The sequence below is a fragment of the Ornithodoros turicata genome, chromosome 2, assembly GCF_037126465.1.
Source record: "Ornithodoros turicata isolate Travis chromosome 2, ASM3712646v1, whole genome shotgun sequence".
Taxonomy (NCBI): domain Eukaryota; kingdom Metazoa; phylum Arthropoda; class Arachnida; order Ixodida; family Argasidae; genus Ornithodoros; species Ornithodoros turicata.
Genome location: NC_088202.1, coordinates 90,823,801 through 90,841,147, shown reverse-complemented (window position 1 = coordinate 90,841,147; position 17,347 = coordinate 90,823,801). Strand labels below are relative to the sequence as shown.

General features: G+C 46.4%; 1 protein-coding gene across 4 annotated transcripts in view; it reads right to left on the bottom strand.

Annotated features, from left to right (window-relative positions):
• The window catches only part of LOC135385769 (DC-STAMP domain-containing protein 2-like), a 115,917-nt gene that overhangs the window by 59,799 nt on the left and 38,771 nt on the right, over positions 1-17,347 (bottom strand). For 3 of the 4 annotated variants that reach the window (XM_064615278.1, XM_064615279.1, XM_064615280.1), the window contains 2 exons: positions 15,635-15,848; positions 10,442-10,764 (listed from right to left, as the gene is read on the bottom strand). The exons of the other annotated variant lie outside the window; for it this stretch is intronic. In XM_064615278.1, the coding sequence (XP_064471348.1) occupies positions 10,442-10,764; positions 15,635-15,848 (537 nt within the window). The remainder of the gene's footprint in view (positions 1-10,441; positions 10,765-15,634; positions 15,849-17,347) is intronic. 4 annotated transcript variants of the gene reach the window in all.

Genomic DNA, 17,347 nt, shown 5'->3' with positions numbered 1-17,347 from the left:
ACATACAGAATTGGTCCTCTTCCAGTTGGTTGACAACAGAGCGATGTCACATCCTGGTGTACGCACCGACTTCTCTGTTTTCGCGGGGGCTGGGTCTAAGTGGGACGGAGCCTTGATATTACTATTTTCATTAACAACACTTTTGGTGACGAATAGGGCTGCATTTCTTAGTTTGGTGTTCCCTTCTAGTTATTTGGTGTAGAGAGCGTCTGTTCTTGGTTTCTCAGATTCCCTGAAGCCACTGTCACTGCTTCCGCACGCAAGCGCCGTATACCGTGGAAGCAAAGGATAATCCATGCATTCGTACTTCAGTCGAGAAGATTGGCGTCGCGCAAATCCAGCAACGCGCAGTCTATGAAATACAAAGGTCGGTGTGTAAGACCCTTGCCTTGGAATCCCAGTGACGGAAGTACGATCCCCGTTCGGGACAGAGGAGAGGTGGAGGGAAGGACAACTGTGATTTGGATGAAAGGATGGTATACGGTACGCTCTGTAGCTGACAACACCCCGAGACAAAGGACGTGTATCCTATGTTAAAAAATTAGTGGTCTCTATGCTGATGCAACGAGGAGTAATGCGATAGAAATCGTTGAACTGCTAAGAAATTGCATGGATAATTTTAAATCGCGCTTAATGGTTGGCATATATGAGTCAAATGTAGCAGCAGAAGTGCAGTGAGTTTATGATGTAATGCAAGAGAGGATAGCGCGCTGTGAAGTTTGACGTGAAAAAATAAGATCTACTGACCCGAATTAGAGGATAACTTTTGTTTGTTTGTTTGTTTGCTTCGTCGTTGTGTACACGGGTTTAGCATATGCATAGTAACGGCTTATGAGCGCGGAAATATGTATTTCAAGAGCCATTAATTTTAATGATCTGAAGCATTCACATGAGACCTGTGGGTATGACGACATGCTTAACTGAATTTACTGCAACGCGTGGACAACGGCCACCAACATGGGAAATCCGAGAGCAACGTTTGTTCATGTCGGAAGGCTCACGCCACGACGAAACAAGACGTCACTCTCCCGCCTACAGTCTCGCTTGCAAGATGTAATATAACCAGGGATGGGCATAAATACATTTTTTGAGTATTTAAATATAAATACAAATCTTCATAAATACTCTTCAATATGTGTATTTAAATACAAAATATAAATACAGTATTTAAATACCGTAATTACTACCATAAATACTGTGGGGAAGATGTCATCTGGAATTACAGAAATTACGATGTTCATAACAAATCAGCAAGGAACAATAGCATTTATTTGTTAGATTATCATGGCGATATTAAGATATAATAATAATAAGCGGTAATAATATTTTATTATTAAGTTTCTCGAAGACTGCATCTTTTAGGCGTCTTCTGTTCGCCCAGTCAGAAACAGCATCTCCACAGGTGCCGATGAGCAAAGGCTTGCATTAAATTTGACGAAGATGCTTCGTGCAAGTAGGTAATCGGGTAGTCGCGACCGCTGTCTCCAACAACAGTGAAAAACTCGTCATCTAAAATGGATTGTCGCATGCGCATTCTAGTGCAAACACGGCATAAGTGCTCCCCAAACTCGCCCTTTTCACCGAGAAGCTAAATGCAGGGCAACTTTAAGACATGAGTCAGTATATTCTGTATTTAGGAGTATTTATAGAGTATTTACTAGAATAGGATTGGATTGAGGTTTTACTGGCGCATGAGCAACTAAGGCTATAATGCGCCAATACTGTGAGACATGATCTATTTACTAGTTAAAAGAAGACGACCAATTTAAAACTGATATAAACATAAAAAAAGTATGTGAATTCAGATATCTCTAAGGTATCCGGTGTCCCTAAAAAACTTGTAAACACTGCTAAAACGGACAAGCGGCTCATCGCCCAGCAAAAGGGCTGGGTGAAGAGGGATTCTATACCGGTAGAACTCAGAAAAATTAGTTTGGCGACGATGTTCCTGGAGGGGGCAGCTGATGAGAATGTGAAGAACAGACAGCTGCTCAGCACAGTGCACACACTGAGGTGGGTCCTTCTGGAGGATTAAAAAACCATGTGTGAGAAATGTGTGGCCGATACGCAACCGAGACATGATTACTCCATAAAGCCTATCTTTAAAAACTCCTGCAGGCTTGCCTACATTACACTTGATCAAGTGTAATTTATTATTTGTCTGTGTGTCCCAGTCATGTTGTCATTTTAAATTAATTGCTCTACTCAAGGCAGACCTCAGATCCTGAGCTGGTACGTCAAAGGGGGTTATGTCACCTGAGAGTGCGTTGGTAGCCGCTGTGTCCGCCAGCTCGTTACCGGGTATCCCGACGTGGCTGGGCACCCAGCAAAATGCCAAGGAAAGACCTCTGTTTATTATGCGGCTAGACAGGCGTTTTGCTCGCAGAACGAGCAGTTCTTTTTTTTTTTTTTTTTTTTTTGGTTGCAGGCTACATATGGCCGGCAGGCAACTAAGCGAATCAGTGTACACAACTGATGACCTGATGGAAAGTCGCAGTATATGATTAAGTGCCAAGATTATGCCATAGACTTCTGCGGTGAAAATGGAAGCTGTGTTTGGCAATCGGTGCGATCTGCAAGATGTGTCTGTAACCACTGCACATGAGACACCGGTGTCCGTAAAATCTGTGCCATCCGTACCATCTGTGTAAAATGCGACGTGGTCCCCAAGACCTTCTTTTATGGACGGAAACTCTTGCAGGAGTACGGCTGTGGGGGTTTCGTGTTTCTTATACTGCAATAAAGATGTGTTGTGCTCGGGCGGTGGTTGCCACGGTGCAATCCTCCCACTAGTTCCTACAGGCGTAGAATCGTACTCTGAAAAACTGTGTGTTTCAATTTCCTGCATGATTCGCAAGTTGAAAGGAGGTGTACATGACGGTTTGTTAAGAAATAACTGTTTGCAGCGTGTCTGAGCAACACAAGGGAAAGCTGGGTGCTGTGGATAACTTCGTACTTTTAGTGCATATGTAGAGGCAAGGTAAAATCTCCGCCTTTCTAATGACCACTGGTTGCACTCCACATAGAGACTCTCGACCGGCGATGTGCGAAAGGCTCCCAAGACCAGTCGCAGTCCCTGGTGGTGGACAGGGTCTAAAGCTTTCAAGACGGACTTTCGTGCAGAGCCGTACACGACAGATCCGTAGTCAAGCTTGGAACGAATGCAAGATGTGTAGATGCGACGCAGAACCTCACGGTCTGCACCCCAGGATCTATGTGACAAGATTTTGAGAATGTTCAGAGATTTCCCACATTCACTTTCTAGGTTTTTTATATGAGGGTTGAAAGTGAGCTTGCGGTCAAAAAGTATACCCAGGAATTTACGCTCAGATTTGACCGTAATATCTTGGCCATTCATTTTAAGTTCTGTCTCAGGAAACATACCCCTTACTCTTGAGAAAGGTACGCAAACCGTTTTCTCAGGTGAGAAATGAAATCCATTCTCAGATGACCATTTTTGCTAATTTGTTCACACAGGGCTGGAGTTGACTCTCACATCTTGAAATGCTTGTAGATGAACAAGATATCTGAATATCGTCAACGTATAATGAGTACATGACGGATGGCGGAATAGAGTGGACAACTGAGTTCATTTTGACTATGAAGAGTGTGACACTCAGAACGGAGCCCTGTGGGACACCGTTCTCCTGAATAAAAGAACGTGAGAGTGATGTGCTCAACTGAACTCAAGTTCCGTCCTGTAGAAAATTTGCGATGTAGCGGAGCATACAACCACGTATACCGAAATTGTACAAGTCGCGAACGATATCATATCGCCATGCGGTATCGTACGCTTTTTGGAGATCGAAAATATGGAAATACAATGCTGCTTTCTGACAAACGCCTTCCTGACGACAGTTTCCAGCCGCAACAGATGATTAGTGGTTGAGGTTGCGGCTCTAAATCCGCACTGATACTTGTCGAGACATCCATTTTCTTCGAGGAAGTACATCACGCGATAGTTCACCATGCGCTCGAAGGTTTTGCCTAAACAACTTGTAAGGGCTATAGACCTGTAGCTACATACATTGGAAGGATCTTTCCCTAGCTTCAAAAGTGGAATGACTGTCGCCACTTTCCAACGAGATGGGAGTTCACCCTGATGCCAAACTGAATTGAAAAAGTACAGAAGACCTTCTAGTGATGTTCTTGATAAGCGCTGCAACATACTGTACGTGATTCGATCTGGCCCAGGTGCTGTTTGTTTTTGAGATGACAGAGCACGCAGCAGCTCCATCATACAAAATAGTTTATTAAAAGCTGTAACGAAGTTAACGAAACCGAACGACGTCCGTTCTCTGAGAGCATTTCTTGGGCTTTCTGGGCACTTCCGAGCCTTCATACAGGACTATGCCAGGAAAACAAGGTGCCTCACGAGACTTCTACAGCAGAGCGTAGACTTCAAGTGGACACCAGAGTGCGAAGATGCCTACAAATTCCTGGTGAAAACTATTTCGTCAGATCCGGTACTTACGTTGCCAAACTTCAATCTGCCATTTGAGCTTACCACAGATGCTTCTCACTATGGCACAGGCGCAGTTTTATACCAGCGATACAAGAAGGAACCAAAGGGCCGCCAGCTTCGCGTGGTTGGGTTCCACTCCTACACTTTTACAAAGGCGGAGGTGAACTACACCACAACAGAAAAGGAAGCCCTAGCTGCTCTCAAAGCGATACGGTACTTCCGACCTTATCTGGAAGGATCACATTTCAAGCTATTCACTGATCACCAAGCTCTCACATACCTCTTCGAAATGACAGAGCCAAAGGGAAGGATTGCTCGGTGGATTAACGAACTGCAGCAGTTCGACTTCGAAGTATCCCACCGACCAGGGGTGTGTCTTACCGATGCCGACGCTCTTTCGAGACTTTCGTTGACGACGGACACCGCCGATTCTATCTGTATTAATGCACTCAAGCTTTGGGAAGGTTCAGAGCCGCTGAAGCTCAAACGCGGCAGGTACATGGTGCCTTCTACAATGGTACATAAGGTTCTCGAGCTTTATCACGACAGCCCTGAGTCTGGCGGACATGATGGTTTTAGTCGGACGTACGGCAAGATTAGAAAGCGCTTTTACTGGCCTAAAATGAAGAACGACATCCGAGAATACATCCGCTCATGTCATGTGTGCCAAAGGTATAAAGTAAAGTACCGACAAACAATTGATGGTTCTCGGAGAACATTCGAAGACACCATTTAAGGTCGTGCATGTTGATTTCGCAGAACTAAAGAAAAAAGGAGAAGGTGTCCAAAGAACGCAGGCGTTTTTGATGGCTATCGACGAATGTACCCGCGTGGCAGCTGCCAGACCGGGAAAAGAAGACGTCAATAGCGTGATTGCACTGTTAGAACGCGCTATGTTTCAAGATGTCAAAGTCGTCGTTTCAGATAACGGCCCAGCATTTCGGAGTAAGAAGTTCAAGGCATGGGCTCAAAGTAGAGGTATTGCACTGAAGCATACCGCTCCCTACCACCCAGCAGCGAATGGCCTCGCCGAACGTGTGATACGAGACTTAAAACAGTTCATAAACGTCTACCCTGACTTTAGAGGAGGATGGAAGTGCTGCCTACAAGCTGCTGTTGCTCATCATAACCAATCGCACACAGCGGGATTGGGGTGCAGTCCACACTTCGCTGCATACGGCGAAGTCCCTGTGCTGCCGGCTGACAAAGTTATGGGGATTGACCAAGCTATAGCCCTCATAGAAAAGCGTAGGACACCAGAGGAAGAACAGCGCTACCGTAGGAGAATGAAGCGCAACTTCGATAGGCGCCATAACATTGACATTCCGAATATTGAAGTGGGCGACCAAGTACTAGTAAGAAAAGGACTTCAGGCATCCTCCACGAAATATAAAGGACCGTTTGACGTTGTGAAGGTGGCCAGAGTGAAAGGAGTGTTAAAAACCATTTGGTACCTTGGAGACACTGCCAAGGTGGAACTTGCCTCGATAAGAAACGTTTTTCCATATCATTCCAGGAGGAATGGTCTCTCAGGGGAGGCGAGAATGTAACGGCCCATCTCGACGAAGACGAGGGAGAAGAGGAAAAAGGTAGAACGTTGGGGGGATTGGATGTTGTACCCAAGACCTGAGTAAAGGAATATTACAAAAGCATGGCTGTCACTGGTGCCATATGTGATTTTGCATTTCTCAGCATCATCTTTGACCTTTAAGAAATCCCGGGTGTAGTAAGAGGAGGAAGAAACACTCTGGAAGTGTTCTCCCAACACATCTGCCTGTTCTTCTAATGTTTGGCACACCGTACCATTCCTCTCCAAAAGGGGAATAGATAAACTTGTGTAATTGCACTTCATTTTCTTCAGTCGATCCCACACAACCTTAGTTGGGGTGTTGCTATTCAAGGAGGAGACAAAGCCCTTCCATGACTCACTCTTTGCTTGTCGGCGTGTCCACCTAGCTTTTGCTCGAGCTCTCTTAAACGCCAGTAGAATTGCTTCACCTGGAGTTGGATACCGCCTGGAGTTGGATACCGCCGGAACCTGCCCCAAGCACGGTTCTGCTCTTTTCGTGTATTTCCACAGTCCTCCGACCAAGGCTTGCAACGACTGGGCAGTTAACATGATGACTGTGGAATGGACTTGGTTGCTGCTTTTACAAGAATGTCTGTGACACAGTCATTTGCGTCGTTAATGTTCAGCCCAAGGAAGGACTCTATAGAAAGTGTGGCTTCTTGTTTAAAGAGGTCCCAGTCTGCTAACTCTGTCTTCCAACGAGGTGGGCGGGTTCTAATAGCACCTGATGGTCGATTGATCTGTAAAACGACAGGGAAGTGATCGCTACCATAGGGGTTTTCGTCCACTGTCCATGAAATGTCCTGAAGTACAGATGGACTGCACAGTGAAATATCAATGGCTGAAAAGGACTGCGAAGCAGCATTAACATGAGTAGCGTTTCCTGCATTGAGCAGGCAGATTGGCAAGGATGCTAATAATTTCTCAAACATTTTACCTCGGGTGTCAACTTTGGAACAACGCCAGAGCAAATGATGCGCACTGAAATCTCCCAGTAGTAGAAAAGGCGATGGGAGCTGATTAATAATATCCTCAAGCTGTCTCTGTTCGACCCTGACTGATGGCGGTAGGTATAAAGAGCATACCGTCACTACACGGTCAGTGCAGATCTGTACAGCAATGGCCTCAAGATTTGTGGAAAGTGGAACGTCTCTCGTGGGAAGTGTTCTGGCCGTGAGAATGGCCACACCTCCAGAAGCACGTGCCGTGTCCGTTCGGTCCGTACGATAAACGTTCCACCATCGGAGGTGGAAAGGGGTGTCTGGAACCAAATTTGTTTCTTGGAGACAGAAACAGACAGCATGATGTCTGTCTGCCAAATCATGGACGTCATCAAGATTTTTCAGCAAACCCCGGCAGTTCCACTGAATAATGCTCTGGGGACTCATAAGAAATGTACAGAAAAGGAAAATGAATATGGACTGAACGACTACTCTACGGCGTAAAGACCTTGTGGAACAACTGTCCATGAATGCGGAGGGATTAAGGAGCATGTATTCTCGGTGGAGGAACCCTTTGTTGTTGTTCCTTGGCTTTCCCTCCTCGTCCTCGGCCAGCTTTTCTCCCTCTCTGTTTCTTGCCCATGGAAAGACTTGATAGACTCGAAGATGACTTCTGAGAGGAGCAGTCATCGTCATCGAGATCCATGGTCTGACTCGTGTTTTGAGACAGGCCCATGGCAATCCCGTCCCAAGCGGAGGGGGATGCAACAACCTCCTCTGAGGTTAACATTGCATCTCCCTGGCTGTTCGTCTGAGAGGCCACCGGGGGAGAACCCTCAGTGTCCCTCTCTGTGTTGGGGAGTGTGGAGGGGAGCCCCAGAGGTCTGGGTCTCCATCGATACTCTGAGTAGTGCCACTCCCCTGCGCACCACATCAGAGAAGGTTCCTTTCTTCTGGAACGCCAATTGTGCCTTTGCTGCACTGTACGTGATATTTTGCTCCGTTTTCAGTTTGAGGATTTGTTTCTCCTCCTTCCAACACGGACATGATCTGGAGTAAACAGGGTGGTTACCCTTGCAATTGGCACACTGAAAGTCATTGTTGCACGACTCTGACGAATGGTCTTTGCCGGCGCACTTACCACAGACGGGCTGCCCATGGCATACCTGAGAACCGTAGCCAAACCGCTGGTACTTGTAACAGCGACTCGGATTTGGGATGTAAGTCCTCACATTGCAACTGAGGTAACCGGCTTTGATTGTTTATGGCAGCTTGTGGAGCTTGAAAGAAAGGATGACGTGCTTTGTTGGGATTTCTTTCCTATCCCTACGCATGACTATTCGCTTTACGGCAACCACACCGTGCTGTTGTAGGCCTTCTTGGAGTTCCGATTCCGAACAGTCAAGAAGGTCGCTCTCAGAAATTACTCCTTTAACAATGTTGAGACTCCTGTGTGAACTTACTGTGACAGATATCCCATTGATGCTTGTCAGTGAAAGAAGCGCACTGCTTTGCTCTCGCTTTTCAACGTGGACTTGGATATCTCCAGAGTCCAGTTTCTTGGCATTGTATTCTTTACCTATCAGTTGTTCAAGTGCTTTCGCTATTACGAAAGGAGATATCTTTGACAGTGGTCTTGTGTCATCATTAGAGTGGACAACGAGAAACTTTGCAAACCATGGTTCGGGTGTTGAGGTATTTAAATCAATTTGCTGGTACTCAGTGCGGAACCGTTTCCGATTCCGATCTCGGCGTTTTAAAGAAGAGGAAGCGATAAAGGGGACAAAACTATTCGATGCAAGGGTCCTGCCGCCCACCACGGAGCCCAACCAGGGGACCGCGTTTGACGCAGTAGCAGGTACGCCTACACTATACCCAAGTGCAGCTTCTGGAGAGTGAAAGACTGCCCAAGGTTGACCCTTGCCGCCGAAGAAGGTGAAAGGGAGGAAGGATAGAAGGAGAGGAGAAGAAAGAAAAGTGATGAAAAGCGAGATGGCGACTAGCTGAATAGTCCTGGCCGGGCCTTCCAGGACCACCCGTCTATGGGAAGCAGGGGCCAAAGCAGTGTGTTGTTTTCCCGGAGGGGCCCCGAAGGGTCCAAACCAACCTCCAAGTCCACTTAACTGCCAGGATCCCCCTTTCCCCAGACACGGGACAGCTACGCACAGCTATACGTGGGGGTCTCCCTCCTGCAGCGATCCAACCGTGAGTGCAGGAGGGGGCTACTGCGGCTGCTGCCGGGCGATGGGGGCGCCACTTTCCCGACGCCGGGTTACTAGAATAAATACTCGAAAGTTTGTATTTAAATATAACTATAAATACATTTTACGAGTCTGTATTTAAATATAAAATATAAATACATGTATTTATATTTTAAATAGTTTTTTAATTACAATGTATTTAAATACTACCCATCCCTGAATATAACTCTGCATTCCAATGTACGCAGCTGCATCGCGATAACCTCACCTAGCGAACACGCCTGGTGCTATGCTTTACGCTTTATACTGAGCACTCATAGCCACGAGCGGATTCTCAAGCGACCCTCCGCACGCGTCTGTGTACGGGAAAAGGGAAGGAGTCACCTTGAATACTCTGCCAGAAACTTTTCTACTCCCACGGTTCCCGTGGCGCTATCAATATACCTCTCCCTGTTTGTAAACGAATGACGTCATAGTGTTCGACAGCGCCACCAATTTGGTAGGGTTGAACTACGCTCGAAGCTAGGGGACGAACAAGGTCGCGCCAGAAAGCTACGGTCTTGAGGGGATTACGATGGTCCCTGAAAGGGACGCGACCTTCCGTCCTACTTTTCTTTCAATAGGAGGCAGCGAACAAGTGCCCATTCGTGGAACCCAGCCCTCCCCTTCCGATTTGTTTCGGTTTCAGTCTGTCACCAACGTCATGATGACGTTTCTCGGGTAGAGGTCTATCCTCCGAGCTGAGTTTTCGGCGCATACCACAGGAATTTACGACGACCTAATCCAATAATGCGATGGTATTAAAATTATTTGCTCCGAGCGGGGATCAAATAAGAATCATTTGGTTTACACGTCAAATATGTTACCGACTGTATCCACGAACGGCCACAGCGGCGTCGTTGGTTACGCTGCCACGTTGTGTAAGAAGAGCAGTTGGCGCCTCACTCTTTGGTAACGTGGTGGTGAAGCTGTGCAGCGATTAAGCGTTCAGCTATGTTGTTACGCAGCGCGCCAAAGAGAGCTGTAACCGCGCGTGAGTGCCGCCGGGTGCGCAAAAGTGTGGCTCAAACTACATTAGCTTTAATTTGGCATTCACTGGTTTCAATTTCCTACGACTGGATAATCGTACTGCGAGCGCAAATACATACCACATTAAGGACGTCTGGACGGAATACCACCCAGGTGAGGACTTTTTTTTTTATACCTGTGGTTCATACGCGTTGTTTCGGTATTATGCCGCTCAGTTGCCTATAGTCGTACTTACGTCCTGCATTGACGTCGACTTTCCCCAGAGACCTGACGAACGTGATGAGCCTGTAAAGTGTGTAGTCCATGATGAAAGCCATCGCCGTGTACACCGCGCTGACGACGAGGCTCCAAAGGTTAAGCATGAGTGCCTTCAGTTCAGTTCGTGTCAGTCGCAGACAGAATGGATCAACGAAGTCCCTCTTCTCCAAAGACCGCAGTGGGAGCAACGTCTCCAGACCCTTCCGCGCGCGCGTCTTGTCCAGCGCTACAACCCTCCACGTCACGTAACAGTTGTCAAAGTCGTCCTCGCGTAGGTAACGAAGCCTGTAGCGAACGGCGCTGCAAGGACACTCAGAATTATTGTGCGGGGAAAGAGGGTACTGTAGTTTAGGCAATATAGAGCGTAAATGAATAAGGGTTCAGAGAATGATCGACGTATCCAAAGCACGCTTCTTATGATCTGGAGAGCATAATAGAACTTTGGCACATCTCATATACCCCGCCCTTGGAAAAGAAAAGAAAAATGACCCTTCTCAGCATGAGTTTTTGGTATTTATGCCCACGGGGTCAACGCAAATACAGTCATGTCTCGATTACACACTTCGGGAGTCGTCCGTTTTCTTCCGGATAATGAATTTCCAGATAACCCAACCAAGCAAACTTCAGAGGAAGCCCGAAAAATTTGGGATTCCTCTTTATAGCTCCAGAAAAGGAAACAATGAAAAGAGCGTTACTTGAAAAATTCATGCGAAGTGAGCTGCTTGAAATTGGTAAGCACGCGTGTGATAGAGTTTTGGTCACAGCCACGGTACTCGCTGCGTCACCCAGTTTTTCAAAAAGGGCAATATCTCATAAAGTTGGTCCCGCGCACATGTTTTTGTCTTTTTGCAAATGTCTGTGACATAGGCCAAAAGACAGGCGATGCTTTCGGACGGCCTCAGTGACCTCTGGGGAAAGGGGAGTCATACAGTACAGAATGCCCTGGAGAAATGTGGCCCGTTTCCGGAACAATGCGAACACAGCACATGCCAGGGACAGAGGATGTTGACACATTTCCGGATAAGCGAATCTGGATGCTACGGATAACGAATAGACGGTATGCAAAACCCAGCGCCCTCTTGTAGCGCACACCTTCGGAATTCCGCCATGTCTGAGGCTCCCTCCCCGACGCGAGTCATACACACGACTCACGCCCAGCTGTTCTATCGCGTGTCTTGCCTCACACATGTGCTGATTCACTATGTTATTCACATGGTGAGACGAGGGGCTCAAAAGGGAATGCAAGCAAGGTGAGAGTGCTTCTGAATTCCTTGTCGCATTGGAGCGCGGTCATTTTGATTTTGGGAGAGAGAATTACTATAATCTACTGCAAGGCTGCTCTTTAATGCCATCCTATGACATATTTAGACAGTTCAGTACAGTCCACTTAAGAACTATTTAGTGCACTGTATACGGCTTAGTGTGATTGCGGCAAGTAGGGATGGTCAATTATCCTAAAACAATCTGTTTCTGGACTACCGATGACATATCGACAGCTTTGTATCACTACTACGCGTTCCCTTGGTGGTTTTCTCTCTCACTACTTTTTGAATGTGAAAACTGATGGCACAACAAATTCATAGAGGCCCATTCCATTTGGCACGTTTCGGACAAAATCAGTCTCTTTGAAGTGCCCAGAATGCACCTTTGCTGTGTCAGCATTGAACTTATCCTTTCTCTTGATGGCAAGCAGTAATTTCTGTCTCAGGGAAGCTGTTGAAGGTGACTGTAAGGCGAGCATGAAGTGTCCTCGCACTAAACGATTGAAACAGAGTGCACTGTCTGAGAGGCGCATCTGGGGAGGACTACCTCTCTGGTAAACAGTCACACGAAATGCAGTGCAACCAAACGTGACAGTTATGGGGGAGATGGTCAAATAACGAAAACTCAGATTCACCGAGCTGAGAAAGACCACATTTTATACCAGTGCGTAACGATGAGTATCACAGCGGGTTTCATAGCAACAACTGCAATCGTAAGCTTTTATTTTGTACCAAATGTTCCTGTTGTATAAAGTGCACTAACAATTTCTCAAATGATCTGTACTAAACTGTAAAAATTTCTCCTGGGAGGGGATAACAAAGCATCGTTGCACTAGGTTAACGTAATTGTGTTGCCCAACCTATGTCACCGTGCTCAACGCTTTCTATGCAGTAAGGAATATAGACATTTGAGGCTCTCTTACCTAGTTTACATTCCCCTTTGAAATCCGCGTCCTATCACACAAATAGGATAGTTAAAAAGCATATGTGAGAAGCATGACACGCGAGAGAACTGTCGTATGATAGTTGTTTGCATTGCTCGGGCCGGGTAGAACGCCTCAGACATGGTGGAATGCTGGTAGGTGCTACGAGATGGCGCTACGTTTTGCATATGGTATATTCCGGATAGCTGAGACAAAATACAATGGTAGCAGGTTCGTCCTCGCTAATGTAGTCCGGATAACGAGTTTTCCAGGTATCTGAACTCCAGATAAGCGAGACATGACTTATTGCATTTTTACAGGGCCCTATTCGCTGCGAGATCGACCTATAGGGGGCGACACTGTCACCTTTCTAGTGTGGATAACATGCGGGCCGTTGTTCGGAGTTGATGGTTGTTTTCCGTAATTATTGTGTATATTCAGTGGAATATCACTTGTGCCGCGATGGTACGATGCTGTTCGGTTCCCCCTACTGCACTGAACGCGGAATAAACGTGTAAAAGCAGACGACGCGTACACACTACGATACTTCTAAGTTCTCCGCAGCGCTGACACCGTTCGATCTCGGAGCGAATACACTTACGTACATTGTCAAATTTAGCAACAAGAGCACCGACACATGTGAGCACATTTCGTAGTACGAGGTCTGTGCGAATATTCTGATTTTGGAAATATGAAAGTGAATAATTGTGTAATCGATTCGGATTCGGAATGAACGATGTTGTCATGGGGTGTTGGACTTCAACTGTCCATCTTGCTTTTTAAACCTTTGCACATATTCCTTCTTCGCTTTGACACAATTTAAGTTTCTTATTATTTTTCGTATTATTACGGAATCTCAGACACTGGAGGAATATTTAGCGTTTTTTACCTCCTTTACCGAATCATTTCTCTTACAGTTCAATAAGTGCAGCGGAAATGCAGAAACAGGCGTTAGAAATTTGAAATAATACCATAGTATGTTCTAAATTTTGAGATGAATGGAATTCGGATCATGGGGGAAGTAAACGACGTGATCTCAATTGCTCCTTGTCATAAGAAAAGCCTCGGGACGAAAGCCGTCGATACCTCGAAAAGAGACTGGGCTCCCTTCTGGGTTTCTGGGCTCCTTTCCTTCGTTTCTTTGTTTTGTAGAAAGATATATACTTGGGAGCAGTACTGAAGAACTGCTAGGTTCACATCGCCATGTAATTTAGAGGAGTTTTTTAATGAAAGGACTAGTAGAGCGTGTTGGTTTAGGTGAAACATAGTGCACGAACGCGACAGGAACACGGACAGACGACAGAGGCACAGCGTTCACTTCAACTGACGTTTATTACAAAGACACCCTGACCTGGCTGTGTACACTGCTACAAACAAGGCTATAAACATAGACAACACAAACGCATAAGCCTCCAACGCCCAAAAATCAATAATCGGTGAAATTCAAATAACTCAGGATGAAGGTGCTGATGACAGGACTCGGACCTGTACCTCCCTGATTTCTGATCAGGGACGCTACACTTACACCACGCCAGCAGGACTCTCTCCTGAATTTGAATGACTCAAGAACACCTGTGTCCTGAGTTATTTGAATTTCATTGCTTACTGGGCGATGGAGGCCATGTGTTTGTGTCGTCCATGTTTGTAGCCTACTTCGGCTAATTCTCGTCTGTCCGTCGTCTGTCGTGTGTCTGTTTCCGTCTAGTGTCTGAATAAGTGAATGAGGAAGACGTAGAGAGAATGGAAAGAGCGTGGTTGGGGGGGGGGGCTGTCCGTCCCCCTTGTACTTGAGGCCCACTAACTATGGTAAGCCATACTCTAAGTCAGGAGAGAGCCCTGCTGGCGTGGTGTAACGGTAGCATCCCTGACCGCAAATCATGGCGGTCTAGGTTCGAGTCCTGCCGTCAGCACCTTTTTTTTTTCTGAGTCATTTGAATTTCAGAAAATGTGCTCATCGGCTCTCGAGACTTTTTCGTGGCGTTTCAGCCTCCTCTCCCACACCTCGTCCTCACGTATTCTCTACGGTGGGTGAGAATGAAGCCATGCGTCAAGGCCCAATTCCCACCCCGACGTCGCACGTACATCTTTCTGCGCCCGGATTTGAAACCACGTCGATTCTGATGATATATAATGACGATAGTAAACTGTAGAGCTCGAGTCGGCGAAAAGTGAAGCGGGGATACGGTAAATTAGGGATTGCATTACCCGTGGAAACAGATATCCCCCTGTCCCCCACTCCTTCCTGCTGTCCTCTCTCCATCTGTCCGGGTCTGTACGCCGCTCATAGCCACAGTTGCTTCGCGGTGCTAACACGGAATTAAAAAAAGAAACAGATATCTACCAGTTGCTGCTCGGAGAGCGAACTATCCTTTTAAAGGAACACTGAGGTGACCCTCAATTATTCTTTTTTCGTTTTTCGGTGCAGAGTGTTTTCCAACGAATAAAATGAGTTCCTGCGTAGGTGACCTACTAAGCGAGCGCGAGGGCTCTGTTCAGCACACCTTCGAAATATCCTCCTCCTCGTGAAAAGAGTGCATCGCAGAACGAGCGGGCGCCATGACGTATGCTACTCCTCTCACGTGACCAGTGATGTACAGCGGCACAGCTCAAGCATGTATACGCGGCGCGTGAGCTGCGAAGAAAAAGACAAAGAAACAAGGCACGGAGCCTTCACTACGTCACGAGAGCATCGAGTCGGCCGTCCGCGGCTGCTTTTTCCGACTACCGGCTTCTCCGAATTCGATTGCACAGCTATAACGCATTGCAGAGCGAAAATATTTTGCATGGTGACTCCTGGTGGACAGATTGATAGACGAGGCAGGATTTCGAGCAATGTTAAATCTACTTCAATGCTCCTTTAACTCCATCTTATAGCGCCTCCACCTGCGACCTGGAGAGACAGAAAAATATGACAAAGGTGGTCCTAATCTATGCACACGTGATATTGAAGCGAAACAGTCACATCTCGGTAGTTGGCAACCATACCTATAAACGATATAGAGTATTGCACCGATGAGTACGTTGCTGATCACTCGAAAGATGAAGATGAACAAAGAGACACGAGAGCGGAGTTCCCGGAGAACTGCTTGGCGGACCTCCGTCTGGCTTTTGCTGAACTCCAACGTATAGTTGTATTGGTGGGTCACCGTGATATTCACGTAAAACGTATCATAGGCACGCACCAGGAATCGTCTCATTGCTGCGCAACAAGGATAACACAAATTAACGTCTTCCACTTAATGCCACCGGATGACGACGCCCGGGTTTGCTGGTTAATGCACTGGGGTCTGTTGCGTATGAGGTTTATACACAGAGCTGACGCAATGGACGTCAAGCGTAAAACAGCGTTGTTGTTTTTTTCTTTCTTTTGTGTAACTCGAGCATCTCCGTGTTTGCTTTACAAGATATACAGGATTGCCCAACATAAATTTCGCGGTTTGTAATGACGAACATCTAGCGGAAGAAACGGAAACACAGGTATGGGTCATAGAAAAAGGAGCCGGCATTTTTTTCTTTTTTTTTTCACGAATTATTCGTAATACGTTGACTGTGCTTGCATAAAGTCTTAGCGTATGATACGTCGTCCGATCCATAGTTAAGCTCCCGAAAGGCCGTATTCTTTGTTTCACCGTCAATACAAACCCCAACCCTGTATATATATATATATATATATATATATATATATATATATATATATACAGGGACAACAGGGATACGGGAGGAATCACGTGTTACGTGACCTTCTGACGCCATCCGCTCAAACGTCGCTTGCCTGCGTACTGCTGACGAGGCCCAAGCAGGCCAAAACAGCTGTCCAGTACTGGCATGGCGACGTTTGACTTACAAACATATGCTATACGTGCAGCCAAAGAGCTCCGACTATTTTTTTCCATACATATATATATATATAAACACGTGACCTCTGGTGCTGTCGCATCGTTCCATGAGTATCTGTTTCTCTGCGTGCAGCCATAGAAGCCATCTTAATCTGTAACTTTGAATTTCAAACACGTCTAGTGTCATTTACTTGTTTCTTTGATGGCTTTTTTTCCCTCATTATAATTCACTGGCTTGCACTGTGGCATTGAGGAGTGCTCAGTCACCCTCCCAGGTGTATATCGCTCGCTGAGCGATCCCTGGTTTGCCAATTGCGAACGATGCGCAGCTACCCAGAGCTGACGAGCCGCAAACACGGCGAAACACGTTTCCTCTGGTGCTGTCGCATCGTTCCATGAGTATCTGTTTCTCTACGTGCAGCCATAGAAGCCATCTTAATCTGTAAATTTGAATTTCAAACAAGTCTAGCGTCATTTACTTATTTCTTTAATGGCTTTTTTTTCCTCTTTATATATATAGTAAGTGTAATAAAGTTTATTTTCCCGAGTGCTTGGTGGGAGGTGGAGGCAAAAAGCTACAAGGCAGTAGCTTGACGCGGCTTCATCGCCCTCCCCCACCCCGCCCTCGATTGACATACAGCTAAATATATAATTAGGTTTGTCGTCCCTTCAGATGACGCACCCCGAAAGTCGCTGGAGAGGCGTGTTAGCTTAGCTCAATTGGTAGAGCCCTGGACCGGCAATCCAGAAGATGTGGGTTCGATCCCTACAGCTGGCTAACCTTTTCAGTGACTTTCATCTTTCATCATTGATTTCTTAGGCAATTTGAGGCTTTGTGTGTATCTGTCCCCTCTATGTTGTT